The sequence below is a fragment of the Alligator sinensis genome, unplaced genomic scaffold (genome assembly GCF_000455745.1).
Source record: "Alligator sinensis unplaced genomic scaffold, ASM45574v1 scaffold444_1, whole genome shotgun sequence".
Classification (NCBI taxonomy): domain Eukaryota; kingdom Metazoa; phylum Chordata; order Crocodylia; family Alligatoridae; genus Alligator; species Alligator sinensis.
Genome location: NW_005841886.1, coordinates 3,692,757 through 3,713,108, shown reverse-complemented (window position 1 = coordinate 3,713,108; position 20,352 = coordinate 3,692,757). Strand labels below are relative to the sequence as shown.

General features: G+C 52.4%; 1 protein-coding gene across 4 annotated transcripts in view; it reads right to left on the bottom strand.

Annotated features, from left to right (window-relative positions):
* Positions 1-12,774, bottom strand: part of HDAC5 (histone deacetylase 5) — a 75,304-nt gene extending 62,530 nt beyond the window's left edge. For all 4 annotated transcript variants that reach the window (XM_025196901.1, XM_025196902.1, XM_025196904.1 and 1 more), the window contains exon 1: positions 12,562-12,774. In XM_025196901.1, the coding sequence (XP_025052686.1) occupies positions 12,562-12,583 (22 nt within the window). In that variant the 5' untranslated portion in view covers positions 12,584-12,774. The remainder of the gene's footprint in view (positions 1-12,561) is intronic.
* Between the last annotated feature and the right edge of the window lie 7,578 nt (positions 12,775-20,352).

The following is a 20,352-nucleotide window of genomic DNA, read 5'->3' as shown; positions in this document are numbered from 1 at the left end:
ATTCCTGCTCCACTCCATTCTGAATCCTTTGGTGGCCCCTAAACAGCATTAAAGCCACAGGTAGATAAAACATTGACACACTAGTGTAACTGACATTAAGTCAGGGTAATGGACAGACAGCACAAACCCATGCCCTGGGGTAACTTTGCCCAGTGGTGTAGAGAATTACTCCTGAACAAGTCTGGAATGAAATTCCACTGGCCTTATACCAAGTAGGTTTCATCTGTCTACACTCATCCCAGGACAGCTGTTAATTGAAAGCAAATAGGTTCTGACCCGTTCCCTTCCACCTCCTGGCATGACCCAGAGATAACCACGGACCATGGGAGCTGCCTCAGGATAACTTCACATCCATTTGGTCCAGATCCTGGTAATATTTACATTGATGTACAGAGTTCCACCCACATACTTGGTCATGGACTTTTCCTCAAGTGAGATCTGACGGTGTCTCATGCGTAAATGACAGTGTGAGATGCATGGCAGCAGAGAAGCAGGTCCTCAACCATGGCTCTGGCTGGTGCACTCCAGGTGTGGAAGCAGAAGCGTGGAGCTTGGCACAGCTGCATATGTTAGGGCCTCAGCCCTGGTTTCTCTTTCATCTCCCCATCATTCCATTGCCTCAAGGTACAAACCCAAGACCTTCTGGGCTCTGCCACACAAGGCCTTGGTACCTTGCCACATGAGGCACTGGGATCCTGCTCAGGAAGCCAGCCCCTCCCAAGTCTCGCCTTTGCTACAAAAGATCCAACTGAGGGCTGATTCCAAGGAAGACACAGTGGTCAGCAAGGGATCACACCTCAGTGGGTTGAGTTCAAGGTGATGGAGAAACACCCAAGATTAGACACAGCCTATTCTCGCACGTAGAGGTTGCAGATTGCTTTGCCTGCACTGCACTCTCCCTCCAGCTCAGCTAACTAGGGTCCAGATGGCTTCATTCTTACCAACAAGGAAAAAGCCCAAGACACCAATGGCCAGATTCTCTGAGGTGCTAAGTACATACAGCCCCTGGTGGGAGCTGCAGGCACTCAGCATTTAGGGTAAGAAATGAAAGCTGGGGTGCATCAAGCTAGGTTCCTGCTCACTGAAGCACTCACAATGTGGGCCCTTATGCAGATGAGTACAAGGGTTTGTGACTGTGGGTGACCCAGAGTTTAGACCCCTGCTCTGACAAGAGTTTTCCAGAGTGGCCATGGGCAAGTCACTTACTTGTTCTGTGCCTCAGTCTCCCCCTCTGAAACGGGGGAGGGATGAGCTATTATAAAGACTTCAAGAGCACAAAAGGAGAAACAATGTAAAAGCCAGATGGTGCTATTCCCTGGTAACTGGCATAACAACCCGGCCCTGCCCTGCCCAAGGGGGATGGAGGGAGTAGAAATCAAGAGGACCATACATTCAAGAGCATGATGCATCTCAAGGTGGCTGTGCCCCCACAAGGGATTTATAAACAAGCAACAACAACTGTCAGCTGGGCCCACCCTCCCCACACCCCACAACTGGAGATCAGAACCAGCAGCTGGCTCATCCTCTTGGGACTTGGGAACAAACACTTTTCCCAGCAGTGCAAAGCCACTGGCTCAATGCATCAGACATGGCCCACAGGGCTGGCATCACTCAGAACAGCACGGTGCCTCCCCCTGCTGGGGAAAAAGCAATGCTCTGGATAGGGATCTTAATTCCAGGCCACAGACTGAGTCCCACTCTCCAGTTCCAAGGCAAGGATGACACAGGCACCCAGGCCTCCACTCTAAGCCAGAAGGGCCTCCAGGGGACAAGAGAATGCTTCCCAGAGAGAGGCGGCAGGGATGCTGGCAAACCTAGCAGTCCTCCTGCAGATACAGAGATAGCAATACTTACCCGCTGCTTAAGACATCCTTACAATAGGCCCCTAGCAAGCCAAGTCCACCTTGGACAGGTCACTCACAGGAGGGATGCCCCAGGACCCAAGGAAGACAGGAAGGAATCAGGACACCTGCTGAGACCCAGGAGGGAAGGTATCAAGCTCTATTATCAGCTCTGACACCACTTCATTGCAGGACCTCAGACAGATCACTTCTGCCTTGCTGTGCAAGATGGAAGGCAAACAGCTACAGAGAGCTAGGGGTGCAAAGAGTTTTGTGAGGCTGAAGCCACATGCCTGCGAGATGAGCATCCTCACAGAACCCGTTGTCCAGGATAGCTCATGCTCTTCAATTAATGGAAACTTGGCCTTTACATCTCCCTAGACCTCCACAGCCACTCTCCTTCCCCACAGCCAACCACCACCTCCTCATGTGGTAAGGCCCAACCATCAGCTCCATCCTGCAGATGGGGAAATTGAGGCAGATATGTGCAAAGCAGCTTGCTAAGTCACAACAAGTCAGGGCAAAGCTGGGACTAGAATCCTAGAGAGCCCTGGCTTCTGGTCCCATGATAAGTCCACACCTTCCTCCACAAAAGAGATGCAATTCAGAGCTAGGATTTCCTTCCATCCTTACCCCGCTGACTGATGAACACCCTGCTTTTTCCCTGCCTCTCAGTCCCATGGGTTCCCCAGGAAAAGCCATTGCAGCCAGGGTTCAAACAGAGGCTCAGCAAAAGTGAGGGCCTGAACCACAATCCCCCAAAAGTCAACGGGAGCCTCTACTGGCTCTGAAAGAGTTTGGACCTGATGCTGAACCTCACAGGCCACCCAGCTACTCCCTTGCACCCAACATTCCTTGCTTTGCTACAGGCCAAAGGCCAATCAGCCGCTCTTGGTGCTGCACAGAGGCCAGTCAGTCCAGGCTCCAGGAGTGGGTAGAAGGCGATGCCCTTGGATTCAAAGTACGATTTGGCCTAAGTTTTGGCTGGGACTTGTGAGCGCAACCATAACACTGATGATGGAGGCCAATTTCTTGCTCATGGGAGCAACGGCAGAAGGAAAACACCAAGCTAAGCTCCAATCACATGAACTGCTGACTCAAGCAGATTTCAGCATAAACAGCCAAAGATTAAATGGCATTATAAAAAAAAAAAACCCTCACATCCAAACAGCTCCAGTAATTTACTTTCCAAATACACGAGCCAGGGGAGCACTAAGGGAACACGGACAAAGCCATAAACAAGCCTTCCATGCTGCCTGCAAATAATAATACCAGTTCCCTTCCCTGCCTTAGTTTCCCCAATTTGCCAGTTGACAATAACTCTGATCAGCACCCTCGGCAGGCACCCCATGACTCTGGAATGGAAGCCCCAAGGCAGGCATCTTATGACAGATGAACCTACCATGTATCTGGGATGTGCATTTTTGTAGAGATATACAGGCTTGCAAAGCAGGAAGCCCAAAGTTACGTGGCTCATAGTGGTTGGGAACAAGCTCACCTTATGTATTGTGAAGGATTTTTTCTAGTGCAGGTTACAAACAGGAACTTTTCAACCTTGATACAGGGGTAGAACAGAGGTTGCTGTGGGATACAGAATCCCAACTGTTGGCAATTCTACCCTGGTACAAGCTCAGCCAAGCTTCTGCGTTAACAGAGAGCTTGGCAATTAACGATCATGGGCTGACAAGCAATTGCAGGCAGCATGCATCTCTTCCCTGGGGCATGCGTGACAGCTGGATCAAGCCTGGGAGCCAAACGCTCAGCTAGGGGTGCCCAAGCACGTGGTCTAGTTTGCAATGTGTTCTGGGCCCAACAGGGCTCTCAAAAAGGAGCTACCTACTCACTGGGTGCATCTACATGTTTATTAATGCGCAGTAGTTACTGCACATTTAAGATGGTACTTCATTAAGCAAGTACTAAACAAGTGTGCAGTAACTACACTTACTGCCCAGTAGCACCAGCACATGATTTTTTTTAGTGATGCTTACTGTGCAGTAGCCTAATACTACTGTGCAGTGGCGTATTAGCAGTTTTTGCCTTGCATGCTACTGTGCAGCGTATTAGGCTAATGCACATACATTAAAGCTACTGTGCATTAAGCATCTTGTGTAGAGAGACATTTCCAAGCTCCAGGCCTGAACACTGAACCAGGAGGCTCTACTTAGAGCTGCTCAGAACCCAGCAGCATGAAGAGGTACCTGCATTCAAAGACCTCAAAGCCCTTTAAGATGGAGGCCAAGGCCACATTTGCATGGCCACAGGACCACACAAGGGCATGGTGGAGGCAAGCAAGTCACACCCACCCTGGGATGGCCACATGAGGCCAACAGAGCCACTCTGGGGCACTGCTGGGCACACTTCTGAACACACACCCAGCACATTAGGCTGCCTATGTTACCTTAGCTGTAGAGCCCAAGATGTGCAGTGTCCCTGGCCAGTGCAGACTGACCCTCAGGGGCACCATGCCTATTCCCCAGGCAGGACAGGGTCTCAAGGTGTCACAGCAGCAGGGTCCAAACTGTGCTCTCCTCACACCCCATGCTCAGCACCTGACCGTGGCCCTGCATGGTTCAAACAATACGTTTATGAGTATGAATAGACTTGAAACAGCCAAATCCCAAGGTGCTGACTGATGACCCAGAGCCTTGCCATCCACAGCCAGAACCGCATGTCAGCCATTTTACACCTGCACAAAGCCACGGCAGCAGCAGGATACAAGCATTTTCCTACAGCTCCAGGGGTGACTCAAGCTGAAGAGAAGCCTCAAGTCAGCTCCATCTGTAGCAGGTACCAAGTTATTCCAGGTAAGGAGTCAGAGGTAGCTAGATATAAATGGTAGCCACAACCCAGCTTTACATGCCATTGGGTACAGAAACTCGTACACCTTAAACATGCCAGCCTAACGGGTCACTACCCGGGGGGGGGGGGGGGGGGGCGGCTTGAAATCAGATGCAACACAGCCAGTCCTGCGGCAGCTGCCACAGACCACAGGGAAGGAGAGGTGCAGCATCTAAATGCAGTAGGAAAAAGAAGAGATTAGGGCACTTGGACAGGAGATGCAGGGCACCCTCCCCTCTACCTCCCAAATATCAGACATAAATCAAACCCAATTAGGTAGCAACCAACAGGCCTAATCCTCTGCTGACTATTCTCTGGACCATGAATGAAGTTGCGGGGGGGGGAGGGAGGGGAAGGCTCTGACCAGCCCCAGCAAACAACTGTCTTGATCACAGGAGCCATAAGACATGGCTTCTGCTTCCCAGAATGCAAGAGAATTCAGAGGGTCTCAGCTGACTCATGGCAGTAGGAGCCCTGGGAGATGCCTCTTAAGACTTCGGTGGTACACGTGGGTGAGTGCAGCTGCAGTGTGGACATGAGGCCAAAGGGTGGCTTGAGAGCTCTGGTGGCTGCTCTCCCTCACATTGAGCTAAAACAGATAACACGAAGGGAGAGCAGTAAGGATGCCCCAGGGGAGAGGAGATGGAAGGAGTGGATTTTGCCTCATCACTGCCAGTGCCATAACTGCTCTGAGCACAAAGGATCAGGTCTCCTGGGAGTCCAGAGCTGAAATGCATGGCAAGATAGCAGGGAAAGAAGGAAGTATATCAAACCCTCTTTGCTTTCACTGGTCTTAAAAATCTTAGTTACAGGACATGTTATACCCAGACAGGACCAGGCCTCAGGCCCAAGATCAGAACACACCAGGCCCATGTCCAGAAACAAGAATCCAATGAGCTTCCAGAAATCCAGGTCTCAGAGCTGGGATGGAGGGGCCCCAGGGCTCTAGAGGCAAGCTCAGGAAGAAGCCAATGCCAGTTCAGACTTTGGAGGAGAGGGCAGGATGACTGCAGAGCACTTCCTTAACACAGGTGAATTCCCAATCTTTCCCAATGCTGATCTGTTAGTACAGCCTTGGAACGAGGGTGACCTGGAGAGGCAGATGCGTGTATGAGCAGCTCCCCCACTGGACAGGAGCTAGGGGAAAGTGGCATCATGCAGGTTTCTCATCCCACAGTACATGATGGATATATGGGCCATGGAAACCTGGGAGTCCCAGGGTTAAATTCCCCCATTATGGTGCAGACATTTCTGGGGGCATCAAACTTCAACTTGCCCATCTGGCTGGGGTCCTGCAGCCAGAACAGAGCAGAACAGAACCTGGACATTTGCAAGGGACAAAAGATTCCTTCACAGCCATTGGCCCAAATTTGTCATCCCAAACCTTGTGCCTTTACTTACACCATTGCAAACTGAGTTTGCCTTTTTCTGTTTGCGGTTTAAACCCCCAATGAACTCAAGCACCTGACAAACACTAAGGAGAAACTCTCTCCTTGTGAAGGAGCATTTTAATCAAACACTAGGGAAAAAGCTCCCATTGCAGTCCTCCTGTCATCCTGCAGAAAGATGACTCCTCAATATTCCCAATGCCAAAAAAAAAAACCTTTTCAAAGAGAGTAATGGGGGGTGGGGAAGAAAAATGCAATGTGTTAATACATCAAAAGGGATGAAAGCAAGAAAGCAGCACAAATATTTTCTCCCGTTTTCAGACCCTTGCACAGATTTTTCAGAACTCTCTCTCTCCTGAAGCAAAACGCCCCATGTTTAGCCAATGTTCCAGGCCTCACAGCAAGGGCATTGTTTTGCAAGATTTGAGCATTTGCTAGAAAAAAAAAGTGCCAGCCCTCTGACTTGCAAAGAAAACCCTCCCAATGTGACCCAGACTGAGGCTGCCTCCCAGAGTTTGAAGGGACAGGAATTACCATTCCTGAAAAATTGAACACACTGCCAAGGTGCTGGCTCTGAACACTTAACAAAAGCAACTAAATGACCAGAGTTCCACTGCTGGATAAAGGCCCCATCCCAAGAAGTTCTGGATCCGAGGTGGCAAAGGAGAGATGCTCCAAATAGACCAGAGTAATTAGAACAGAAAAGGGAAGTGAGCAGTCTATATTCATACAAGGCCATGACTGAACCCAGACTAATCTAGTGCCTCAGGACAGGCCCACCTACCCCCAGCCAACTCTAGATCATAGGAGGTAGAGCTCAGAGCACACCCCTCTTCCCCCTGAGCCCCGCAGCAGCAATTGTGGGTTGTCATGTAAAAGACTAGCAAATAAGCATCCCTTTTCAGTTTTCCAGGGACCAAAACATTATCTTCAAGACTGGTGCAAACTTCCCTCAGCCCCAGGCTGCTACTTTTCAGCACAACCAGGACCATTCACATGTCAGCTCAGCTGGCAATTACACTACTACTCATAGTAGAAACAATGCCCAGGGCCACAAGCCAAGCCCTTCAAGGCATCTGCCTGCCATGTACAAAGACTCCACTTGCAAGATTTAAAATCTGAGATGCCTTTCCCTGAATCAATAACCACTGCCCATAAAAGGCAGAGCCATTCACATCGCTGGCCACTGAAAAAAGAGCATCTGATGCCAGCCATGCTGCTGTCTTGTCTGACATAAGCCTTTTGCAGAGCAGAAGGAATGTGCTTCAACTGACTAACAAATACCACCCAGCACCCCACTGTGTCTTACCAAGGGATCTGCTCTACAGTAACACCAGGCATAAGGAAAAAGGGTTATTATGATTATTAATTAAATCATGGCAGCACCTAAGATCTGTACCAAGCTAGAAGTTGTACTGACACACAGGCCACAGCCTTCCACCCGCACAGCTGGGGCAGTAAGGATGCATGATCCTGGCCCAGTATGGCCAACTTCGCAGAAGTCTCCTATAGATGCAGTTATTCCAGCAACCATGAAGTTGCGGGTATGGCCCGATTCAGTTGTGGATGGATGGCCTTGCTGCATCCACATCAGGAATGCTCTGCTGAGGCACTGCTGCTGGAGACAGAGCTAAACCATGGCAGGGGATGATCCCAAAGCCAAAAGGGTTTATGAAGTAGAGACAAGACAAAAGGTAGGAAGAGAAGCAGATTCCTGGGTGCATTTTTCTCCAGCATCACATGCCCTTGCTCCTAACACTGGGATTTCCAGGCATAACCACAAAGCAAAGACCATAGTCCCCATTAGTGACAGAGAACCTAAGGCCCAGAGAGGGAAGGGATGTACCCAAGGGCACAAAGAGAGCCTGTGGCAGGACCAGGAGTCAAACTCATTTCAAATCCCAAGCTAGTGCCTCAACTGCAAAGCCAACTCCCCACCTGACCCCAGCTAAGCAGCAGTGCAGTTTTACCAGTCACCTGTGATCTTCCCTACTCTAGGGTTTTACCAACCACTTGAGATGATCCCTGCTCCAAGGACCCCCCTTGATATCATGGGCCTGACCTATCTGGGATAAGAACATGGCAGACAAAAGGCAGAGGACATGTCCTTTGGGGACAACATGGCAACAGCACAAATAGCAACCCAGTGAGCTAGGTGCAACAGGAACAGAAAAGCCCTGGTCCCCTTACTGGAAAGGAACCCATGCTGCACTGCTCAATGAGTCTTCACCTCATCAGGCCATGCCATCTCCTTCCTACTCCCGAAACAACCCACAGCAGCTTTGCCCCTGGCATGGAGTGGGCCCTAGGTCCTGCTCCACCGAGCAGCAGCAGGGCTGCTCTAGCTGTTGCCGCTGAATCCCAGATTCCTTTGCTCCAGTCACAATGGGTGTTGCCAGAGCAGATGGCTCAAAGGATTCTGGGATACATCTGACCCCCTGGCACTGGCTACTGCTATAGTGAGTAAGTCCCTACTGCAAGTGGGGGACAGATGCCCTTACCTTGAGGCTGCCAGTGAGCAACTTTGACATCCTGGGGCTCTGCTAGCTCTGGTAGGAACATGGAACCCCAAATAGGCTGCATATCTGCTTTGTGTTTAAAACCAACTTCAGGGCAGTCCAAAGAGCTGCCCCTTCACAAGAGTCCTTTCCCCACCTCAGGAGCAACCCTGTCCCAAGTTACAGAGCACAAAGTCACAGTAGGAGGCTGGTAAGACACAAGGCTGGGAACCAGGTTAAAACCCCAACCCTGCTACAAATCTACTAGGTAACCTTGAGTAAGTCCCTCATGTCTGTTGCCTCATGCCTGTCTCAAGGCAGGTAGCTTCCCTGTGCCCACACCACCACCAGCCTGAGGGAGCCCCAGCTAGGACCTCTAGGCGTTCCCAAACCTCAAAACATAATCCTACATGCCAGCCAGCGCCAAACATCATTGGTGACATGTAGGAGGTGCACATGCACCCTGAGATTGGCAGTGCACCCCGACAGAAGCACTGCCAACACTGCCAGCAGCACCTGCAGGCAGTTGCCGCTCCCCCCACCCCTTCCCACCACTGCGGCCGCCTGTGGGAGCCCCCTGCCACCACCTGCGGCTGGTTGCTGTGCCCCACCAGCCTCCAGGGGAATGCATTGTTCATGCCAACCACGGTGCACCTCCTCAATTGCCCTAGTGGATCCAACTCCTTGCTTACTGCAGTGCCTGAGGGAACAATGCAAGGCAAGGACCATCCCATCCCAAGCATCTCCAGCCACCTTGATGAAGCTTCCAGGGACCCAAAGATGAAAGGCAATTGCAGCAGCTTGACAGGCACCGCCTGCTCATGGCACCCACAAATGCATCACTGCTGAGGAAACTAGCCAGCTACCATCCTGCACCTCACAACTATTGTTTATTGTCTTTAAGAAAGGGCATCAGATCAATTCAAACAAGTCCCATCAGTTGGATAAGCTGCCTCACTCTGCTATGCTTGGCCCACAGAAAGGGCAGACAACTGAGGCCTTAGAGCTTCCACTCCTGGCACTACGATGGCCCTTCAGAGTCCCAGGCACTGATCAAGAAGACCCTGCTGCACAAGGTGCCACACGAACACAGGCTCTTTGCCTACCCCAAAGAGCTTCCAGTCAGACAAAAGACAAAGGGCAAGTCAATGGGGGAGCACCAAGAGTCCACCAAACACTGAACTACTTAACACATTTATCCTGACTGCACCTCTGGAAGGGAAAGCAGCACTGTTAACACAACTGTACAATGAGCTATACACTGGGGCTAAGTGACTTGCCTAAGGCCACACAGCAAGTCTGTGGCAGAGCAGGGACTCAAGGCTACCATGTACAGCCCTTGGATGGTAAGAGATGACAAACAGAGACATCTTGTTCATATCACCACATCCCAGGAAGCAGAGACACATGCCAGATGTACCTGAAGGCCACATCACAACCACAGCACTCTGATCCTACCTGCTGCAGTCCATGGGTAAGAAGCACAGTGCCAGGGAACACACAACCTGAGCCATTCACCAGGGTTCATAATAAATGCCTGCCCTGGAAGAGACATGAAGAGACTGACTACCTCAGGATGTCAGAGGAGCCACTCTGTCCTCATCTGACTCCCTTGGGCTCCTTCACAAGTCCCTACCCAGACCTCAACGCATGCCATTTCTAGCACAGCCCTCAGATCCACCAGTCCACAGGGAACCATCATACCTCTGACCTGCCTTACTAGTTAAGGTCAGTATGTCTATTACAATACATCCATTATCAGTACACAGACATTCATGTCCACTGCAGGCTGTGCTTCCTACCTATGCTCTAGAGAAAAGCCCTACTGCCCCTCCAGGGAGCAGATGAAAAGACAGGAAGCCCCTGTCAAGATGGCCAAGCTCCATTAGAAATACAATGGGAAGAGCTGAGCACGAATTGATGCCTGTTCCATGTTTCCCAGTGAGTTCATTTAGGCACCTACACATAGCAGCCAGACTTCTTAGAACTCTGCCCAGCTGCTCCATACGCAGTCACCGAGGTGCAACCACCTCTGGGAAGGAACACAGCAGGTGCTTAACAGCACTCAAACATGGCTGCAAACAGGAAAGGGAGGACATGACACTAACACACCTGAGCTCCCTACCTTGTGCTAGTCCATGCACCACATCACTATGAAACTTCACAGCAGCAGAGATGTAAAGAACTTGCATTGACACTCCCAAAGCACCATTCCCACATACCTCAACCCCAAGGGGAATCCTCCCAAATGACTGCTGTATAGTCCCTCAGACCCTGCCAGGCAGAGAGCAGAAGGGAGGCACATATACTCACTGCAACAGGTAACAGGCAGATAAAAATCAAGGAACACCGAACAGAGAAGGGGTTTTTGAGGTTCTCATAAGATCTCTGTTTGATTCCCAGACATGCCCAGCCCACAGTCTCTTAGGAACATGATGCCCCAGTGCTATCCTATTCCCATCAGACCCAAGGCAGCACACATTTCCTCCACCAGCATCACAGAATCAGGAGAGGGAATGGAGGAGGCAGGAAGTGTTGGCTCTGCTGCTCCCAGACTGCCTGATAGAACTGGCTGGGACTGAAAGCAAAGAGACTTCTGAGAGGAGCAAGCCTTTCTGGGAGCATCTGCTTAGCTCTAACAGGCTTCAGGAAGCTTTGCAAGTGCCCAGCTTCACTGAGGGGTTATGCCGGAGGAAACAGGGGAGCACTGGCAGGACCACAAACCAGAGGACAGACTGGACAAGGTGCTACTCTGATCCCAAGGGTCGGGTAGGGGTAGGTCCAAAGGGACAGAGATGCTCTAATTCCAAAAGATGCTTTTCCCAGAACGGAATTACAAAACTGCCCTGGGCTCCCTACATGTGCACGTGTGCACGCGCGCACACACAAGTATGTACACAGGCACATGCACGCGCACACAAGTTGCCAAACTCCCCACGCTCCCGCAGAAAGCCAACACAGCACATGGCCTTGCCAACAAACATAGGAGACGTGGGGGAGGAAAAAAAATCTGCTCAAGCACTCAAAACAGCAGATGCCTGCTGTCACCCCCAGTCCCCCTGACCAGCAGGCGATTTCCTCTATGCCCACCCCCCCCAAACCCCAAAGTGCCACACCCCATTGCACCAATGGGGATAACCTTCCTGGCCAGAACTGACAGCAGTCTTTGGAGCTCTGGGCCTACACACCTTGAGACGTGGGGCAGAGCTGAGCCCAGATGAGAGGCAACATTCTTTGTACAACGTGGGATAAATAGGGTCTGATGGTGCCACCTTGGCACATAGCCTACTTCCAGATTAGTAGCCTCAAGCACAGCCTTATGCAACAATACAGTGCAGGCATCAAGGAGAACAAGCTTCTGGTGACATTTTAAGCAGAGAGTCCAAGGTGGTAAGTTAGGCAGCCACAATCCAACCATCCTGGAGCTAGAGTCATCCTGCCAGCTGCAGAGTAGTGAGGAGGAGACTGAGCTGGGCTCCTACACACTACACCAGGCCATTACCATGACCACTGCCCAAAGCAACAGCCACTGTCTGGCTCAGACCAAGAACATTTCACCCTTCATCTCTCACCCACCCCAAAGGGCCCAACTCACACAAGCAGAGATTTGCAGAACCCGGCCTGCCCTCCCTACTTACAGCACCCACTTCTCAGGGAGGAAAAATCAGAGCAATGGTCAAATATACAGCACCACAGGCCAAGACATCAAAAGGACACAAAGGCATGGAGCAAAGGCACCATGGAAGTAATCTTTAAAGATCTACGGAGTGAAGGCTTGGGGCTGAAGGTATAAGCAAGCGGAAGTCAAGGTCACTAAGCAAGTCAACACTGCTAGGAGGGGAAGTCATGGCCTCGTCTGCCTAGAAAATACAAACCTGGGGCTGCCACTGCCAAGCCATGCACTTTCCCCCCTGCACAGAAGAGCATTGGGTCTGTAGTGCAGCCCTCCTGCACCAGCTCACTCCCACAGAACACAGCGAAAGGGCCCCTGCTCACCTGACTCATTCTGGGAGTTCATGGTGTCCGGAGACAGGTGGACGTTTCCTGGCCAAAGACTGGGAGATGAAGGCCCCTCTGTAAAGCAAGAGTGCGGCAGGCCCTGGCTGGCGTTCACAAGGGGGCAGCAGCAGGCAAAGGTGCGTGTGCACAGCTCTACCCCCAGCCTGGGGTCTCAGGCATTCCTCGTGGCCAGCTGTCGGAGAAGCCCTGCTGGAGAGGAACCACAATTGAGAGAGGCTGACAAGGCCAAAAGCCAGCCCCCACAAAAGCCCCCCGGCAGCCAAATCTCAGATGGCCCCTATTTTCCCCTCTCCCCCTTTGGTGGCAGGGAGCCTCCCTCTACTGACTCCCCATCAGTAGTCACCAATGGGGCACTAAGCCTGGCTCAGCATGTGGGGCTCTGCTGCCTGAGGGCAGCATTACCAATACAGCCGACTGCTGACATTCATGCAGTGGGGCTGGAACACTGACTGGTTGGCAGGTGGGCATTGCTGGCTCAATGTGTGCAGGTGCCAGCTACAAAGCATGCCAGGCTTGTAACAGACCCCTGGGTCTGTGGGGTTGTACTCTGGCCACATGCCTCAACACTGCAAGTCCAGGGACAGGACCCCCATAGCAAACTCCAGTGGCTGTCAGTAGAATAGGATTTATGACACACAGATGAGTCATTCCAGCCCCCTAATGCAGGAGGCAGCAGACACACTAATTCTACCACATTCTCTCATACACAGCACACCCTTGAATAAGACATGCACCTTGTTTTTGAAAGGCATAATGAAAGGAGGGAGGGAAGAAAAAAAAAAATCTTTCCTTGAAAATACTGGCAAGTGGCAGTAAGTAACTGAGTAGCAGCTTTTGCAGCATGCTGAGAAGAGGCGTGGGATGGGGACAAAGAGGGATTGGAGGAGACAGAGGAAAAGTATCCATAGCCAGAAGCTAGAGAGCCCCACACACCACATTCCTTTCACCTCCCCTGCCCCATAAGACAAACTAGCTACTACCTCACTTACAATGCACACCCCAGTTTCCTGTGGCTGAACTTTGGGGGGGCAAAATGTAGGTTGTATACAAGGAAATATGATCTATTCATTCCCTAGTAGCTCTTCCACCCCTCAGATCTCACACTGGGATCCCCACATTTTGCTGTTTGGACACATCATGAGAGATGGTCCCTGAGCCAGAGAATTCACATGCTTAAACAGGACAAGGGAACGGTGGGGAAAAGGAGATAACTATTCCCATGTGGCAGGCTGAAGCAGACGAGGGTACAGTGGCAGACTGGTAATGGTACCTTTCTACAGCTCCAGAGATGTCAGTGTACGCCCCATCCCAAGCCCACCTGGCTGTAGCTGATGATTCAAGGACAACCAGCCATTATACTAACCACATTGCTGCAGTGTGCACTGCCAGCTATAGAAAATGGTGCGTCTTAGCCACACTAGCCTGATGGACTGCCAGGCTCAGAGACACCTTGGACTTCCTTAAGTGGGGAACAGGGACCTAAAGAGACACCAGCCCTGCAGTGGGGCCTGCAACCAAACCTATAACCTCCCTCCCCCTTCACACAAGGCCTACAGCAGTCAGTGATTCTGGAACACAACCACACTGGAAGGACCAGGGCCACAGCCAGCCCCTCCAGGGCAGAAAGCAACATCTAGAAGGGTGATAGGCAGGCGGGGCTGGGATCACAGTGTAGTGACAATGGGATCACAGCTATGCCAGGCCCGGGGCAGAGCTGCAATCTGCTCCCTACATGCCCCTGCGACAGGTTCCAGTTCTGTGGGATGCGGCACGCGGGTTGTGGCTCATGGCTCTGCCCCAGGCCCCAACCCCTTGCTGGAATACAGATTCACAGAAGTAGGGTCAGAAGGGACCTTGTAGATCATCAAGTCCAACCCCCTGCCCCAGGCAGGAAAGAAAACCAAGCTCAAATGACCCCAGCCAGGTAGACGTCAAGCCTCCTCTTAAAGACCCCCAGGGTAGGAGCCATCACCACTTCCCTTGGAAGTTGGTTCCAGATCCTAGCCACCCTGACTGTGAAGTAGTGCCTTCGGATGTCTAGTCTAAACCTACTCTCTAACAATTTGTGGCCGTTATTCCTTGTTACCCCAGGGGGCACTAGGTGGAACAGGGTCTCTCCCAAACCCTGCTGGTCCCCCCTAGTGAGTTTATAGATGGTCACCAGGTCCCCCCTCAGTCTTCTCTTGAGAAGGCTGAACAGGTTAAGATCCCAGTGATCCTGGGGTCTCTGTGGAGACAGAGCAGGACTGGTGCGGGCAGAGCATACAGCTGGGTGGATGAGATGGGGCCACAGATGGATGGCCAGGATGCTGCACCCAGGTGTGGGATGGGCAAGCAGGGCCAGGATCTTGGGGTAGTGACAGCACAGAGCTGAAGCCTGGGTCAGAGCCACAATCCCCTCCCTGCAGAACCAGCGCCCGTTACAGGGGCATGCCAGGAATGAGTTGAGGCTTTGATCCAGGCCCTGGCTTCGCACTGCCACTGCCCCATGATCCCACCCCAGCCCCACCTGCCCATCCACTCCCAGACACTGCTCACGTGTGCATGCACACATGCAGCAAATGGTGGGTGTGGGTATGTGGAGTCATGACCTTCTACACCCTCAGCTCTCCCAGGTCCAGCCCTGCCCTTCCAAGCCACTCACAGACACCCAGTGCCCAGCTCTGCATGCACATGTCTTTCCCCATCCTGTCACAGGCCAGGCTGCTCCAGCCCTGGAAGCTGAATGCAACTCTGCTGGACCCTGGAGCCTCCTGCTCTTACACTCATGGGCCCCCTGCCCAGACTAAGGCTATGAGCTGTAGACTTATTGCCAAGTTGTCACTTCTAGACCTATAAACTTGTGGCCACTGCCAGGCACCACTTGCAATCCTCACAGTGGAGTGTTGCTAACTCAAGCTAAAGGAGCCATGAAGATGAGAGAACAGGGCTTCAATGAAGGCTGCTGCTACTGACCCAGTACAGCTACAGACATGTCCCTGCTCACAGCAACACCCATCTCTCCAAAGGCCAGGGGCTTCTGGCCCCACCTGGCAGAAGGCACATGTGGACATGCCCACATGTCTACCAGCTGCTACAATCCATTTGGCCACTGTACTTACCCAGGGAGAACCCAAGGAAGCAAATCGTGCCCAGAGCTGCACTGATTATTTTACTTCCTCATGGCAGCTGCTGGCTGCCTGAAGAGGCCCCCTGGTGTAAGCAGAGCCCCTGTTCTCATTGCTTGTTAACCCACAGTAACTCCTTGGGTTTGTTCTGCCCCTCAAAAGCCTGTGCTTGAAATGTGCAACAGGCAGGAAGGAGGCTGCCCCCAACACCACACACAGCTGCCAGCTGGGAGCAGGGACTTCTCTCCCCCTGTGGCTAGCTGGCCTAGATCTGCTCTGTCAGTAAATACTTCCCCTCCTGTCTTGCAGCCATTAACATGCCCAGAGAGAAGACCCAACAGGTGGCACCTTTGCATTTACTTGCTAAGCTGGCAGCCTTCGCTCACACAGCTCAGTGCCCACAGAGGAGCTGGCAGAAAGTTCACCCGCATATGGCTGGAGACTGAAGGCAGCCCCACCACCTGGTGCTTGTGGCAAGGCGACTGGCATTGCTGAGGAGCGCAGGCAGCCAAGGCAGGCAGGCATCTTCTCAGAGAGGTCAACTCAGGTCGACTAAAGTGCTTCAGGTCTCAAGCGAAGCCCGGACACAATGGCTTCCAGGGCATTCGCCTTGTAAAACCACCCCTGGAAAAAAAAAAAAAAAGGAATCGGAAGCCCAGGCCACATGTGCCACACCTTGGGCTCCAGGAATGACTAGGCAGGATGAGAATGGCAGGGGCTGCTTGTGTAGGTCAAGGCTAAGAAGCATCAAGACCCCACTTGGGGAATCCCAAGATCAGGGCAGCAGCAAGGGATGCAGGCTGGCATTTCAGTGCCCCAGCAGAGCTGTGAGGGGGGAAAGGCCCCAGTTTGAACAAGCCACAGATCAGGACTTAGATGGTAAGGATGCTCTGGGTGAGGGCAGGGACAAGTACAACTGGGGACCCACCCGCAGGAAGCACTGGCACTGCTCTGGGATGAGAATTGCCCATGTCCTGAGACCGTAGCAGGGATGGACAGCGGTGAGTTGACTCACAGACGGGGAAGTGGTGGTGGAAACAAGTCCAGATCCATCAGAAGAGTGAGGTCACTCGCAGATGTTCTTGGTCCCTGCTCCATGCAAGGTATCAGAGCAGAGCACACTGAGATTTCAGCCTTCCTTAGTGCCCTGCAAATATGCCAGTCTCATGCTGACAGTTCGTTGCATTAGGGTTTGGTGCCGAATGCATCTCAGCCCCAGCATGGCCCGGCCTCTCTCTGCCAGAGCCTGCTCAGCACATCAAAACAGGCAAGGAGCAGACAGTCCTGCCAGCAGCCAATCTACGAAGTACTCGGAGGCTGCCAGACCTTACAAGTAAAAGAGGGTCAAGCCAGGTCAGAACTTGAGAGGAGACCTCAGAGACCCTGCACTAGAGAATCTGAGCCCATACCAAACCCAGTGCCCTCAACAGCTATGCAGGACAGCAGAGGTGCCCTGCCTCCTTGTGCCCCTGAAAGATCTGGTATTCTCTACAAGTGCTTAGCTATTCCATTTTAATCAGCTCACATTCTCTCTCTCTCTCACACATACACACACACACACACACACACACACTTTCTGCTGAACAGAGCAGTCTTCTCTGCTCCCTGGTCTCTACCATTGTTGTATGCTGTTCAACAGCTGCAGCAGCTCGGCCTCAGAGGTGGCTGCATTTCAACAGCAATTGAAGTGACCCACGCACTTTCTACAGCAGTTATCATACCCAGGGATCACAAAACCTGATAACCCACCCCTGCTAGGAGGCGGCATCTGTTATTTGCCCTTATTATACAGAGAAAGACTGGGATAGGGAGGGGTAAGAAGCCCAAGGACAAATGGCAAGTCAGTGCTGGAGCTGGGTACAGAAACCAAGAGCCCAATTCCTACTGTGGTTCCACACTGTAACCTTTAGACAAGACTGCACCACCTAATCCCCAGACCATTTCACAATGGGGCTCCAAAGCTCTGCTAAATTATACTTGCAAAGTCCTTTGAGATCCTCGGATGAGCAGCACTGGAGAAGGGCCGAGGGTTATTCATTAATAACTCACCCTGGCGCACCCAGCAGCCCCCCCTACAATCTACACCTGTCCAGGAGATGCAGCATGTGCCTGCACTTCGCAGAGCCACTGGCACTGATCCAAAGAGGGGTGCCAAACACTGCCACTGAGATCTGGGTGTCAATGCTCTCTCCTGCCTTGTTTCACAGGCACCTCGCTCACCGTGGTCCTCTCCCTAAACAGCACAGTTGCCAACACAGGAAGGAGCTGGATGCTGGCCTCCCAGGCACTTGCTGAAAGGCCTCCCAGGCTGGTGCTGGGAAGGGCTGTGACTGCCAATCTTGGAAGAGAGAAGCAGGGAGAGCTCTCAGCTGAGCCCCCTTCTTCACTAAGGCAGAGTCTTATAGAATGCCACAGCTCAGGCACGTGGCTCCACTGCCCCACAGCCAGCAGGGATCACAACCCTGCCATTAGACAGGCAGGCAAGGAAGGACAGCCAGACACCAAGTAGTGATAATGGATGCAAGTCCTGGTGCAATACTAACATATGCCAGCTCAGAGTATGGCCCAGCAGAGCCCCAGTGTAATGTTCCATGGAGTGGGCAAATCGGGCGTCTCTACAGCAAAGGGGACAATTAGATGCATAGCTGGCCCTTTGCACAGGCGCACACACACACATCTCCAAGCACAATTGGCTGCTTTTCAGGCACACTGCTGCAACACCATACCCTGGCCTACCCAGTGGGGCAGAGGGAACCAGTAGCACAGCTTGGGCGTTCCTGATTCTCACGCTGCAACTGCAAGGTCTGCCCTAGCCTGTTTGCATCTGAATGAAGCAGAGGCCAAGTTTAACCCAACTGAGAAGCTGCCCTACTTCAGCTACCATGTTGTTCACTGGGGCAGACAGGGCAACCGCCTGCCAGCTAGCAATGCAGGACAGAACCAGCCCCACAGAACAAAGCTAGCCCCAGTTACCATCCCCTCCTCACTGGGAGCACAGAGCTGCACTGCCAAAAGTTCGGAAGGGGGAGGGAGGACACACCCAAACAGGTGCAATCTCTGAAAGGAAGCTCAAGTCTGTGCTGGCAGGAGTACACCAGGGAAGGCTGCAACAGCTGGAGAGGTGCAGGGCTGGGCTGGATGCAGGCAACAGTGTCACTTAGCCCCTCTCCACACCAACCTAGAGCACCTGCCCATCAGCATAATTGCCATGCCAATGGGGTCATTAGACTACTCGGCAGGTGAGGATGAGACCATGGTAGGTCTGCAGGATTAAACCTCCCTCCCCGCACCAGCACATAGTGCAGCATGACAGAGCAGAGACGTGGGCGTGCTGGGAAGCTGGCTAGGGCTGGTGCCAGCCTAAGGCTATGAGGGATGCTTGATGCCACACCTTTCTACCAGAGCAGCACCCAAGCAGGCACCCGCTTCCTTGGCGCTGGCTGGACTGGAGCTTGAGTAGATGCTGAGCCGACAATATGAACAATCCACACCTCATGCTCCTGCTGCATGCATACACAGATGCATTCCCCTCATCTTAGTTTCTGGCCTCACTCCCTCCTCCCTGCACTGCTCCCCTCCCCTAAAGGAATCACAACACGATTTCCAATACACTAAAATCTGGCTGCATAGATGAGTCCACACAGTACAGCCCAGGGTATAACTCAGTCTCATCTCCACCCCCAGACCAGACTCAACACAACCCTATCCATACTGGGAACAGCCAGGCCTTCTCTGAACTACAGCTGACAGCAAGGGAGGTGACAACACACCCCTGTGAAATGGAGCTGGCAGCTCCACACATTCTATCCCAGCTCAGACAGGCACAGCCTCAGGTCCAGCCTGGGAGGTGATGGAGTTAGCTTTGACTCCATTCACATGAAATCAGTGGCTCAGGGGAAACAACAGTTCTTGCAGGGGTTCCCAACCAGGTGACCCCAATGAGGGCTGCAAAGAGTCCCCAGAACTCCGTGGCTGGGGAAAGGGTTCTCCCTAGGCCCTGGTCATGTGAAGCCCATTCCTGGTACATTTCTCCACTGTGCCAGAAGAACATGGGCCTTCATCTTTCTAGCAGGTGGATCACAGGAGAAGGCAAGCGCTTCCTATAGCCATGAGCTAACAGAGCTTCCCTTTTGGCTTGAGGGGCAGAGGCTCATGATTTTCTGCCCTGAAATGTTGGGCTCATGCCCACCCTGGATGCATATAGGGTCAGGCATGTCACTGCTCCACCACCACATGTAACACCAGGGTCTCATTCTCCTCCAAATAACACCAGTGCCTCCCTGCCATCTTCAATGGAGAGGTATTGGGGACAAGAAAGGTACTCAAATAGGCTTCCTGAGACCCAGCCTGGTGGGGGCAGCCTGGTTTTATAACCCACCCTGATCAGCTGAAATTCCAGCAAACTGTCCTGACTCCCAGCAGCCACATGACCCAACTGGGCTTTCTGGGTGGTGGTGGGAATGGACTTCAAGGGAAGACTCATCCAGGTCTTGGTCAGCTGCTCTCTCAGCCTGTAACAGAGGGAGCCTGAAGAACGAGGGTATGAATGCTGTCCCCTCAGCCAACACACCCAAGCTAAGCCAAGGGCTCCAGAGCTGCAGCCTTGAGCTGAAGAACCAATGCTCCCTGGCTGGGGCATAACTTCCTAACATCCTCTGTG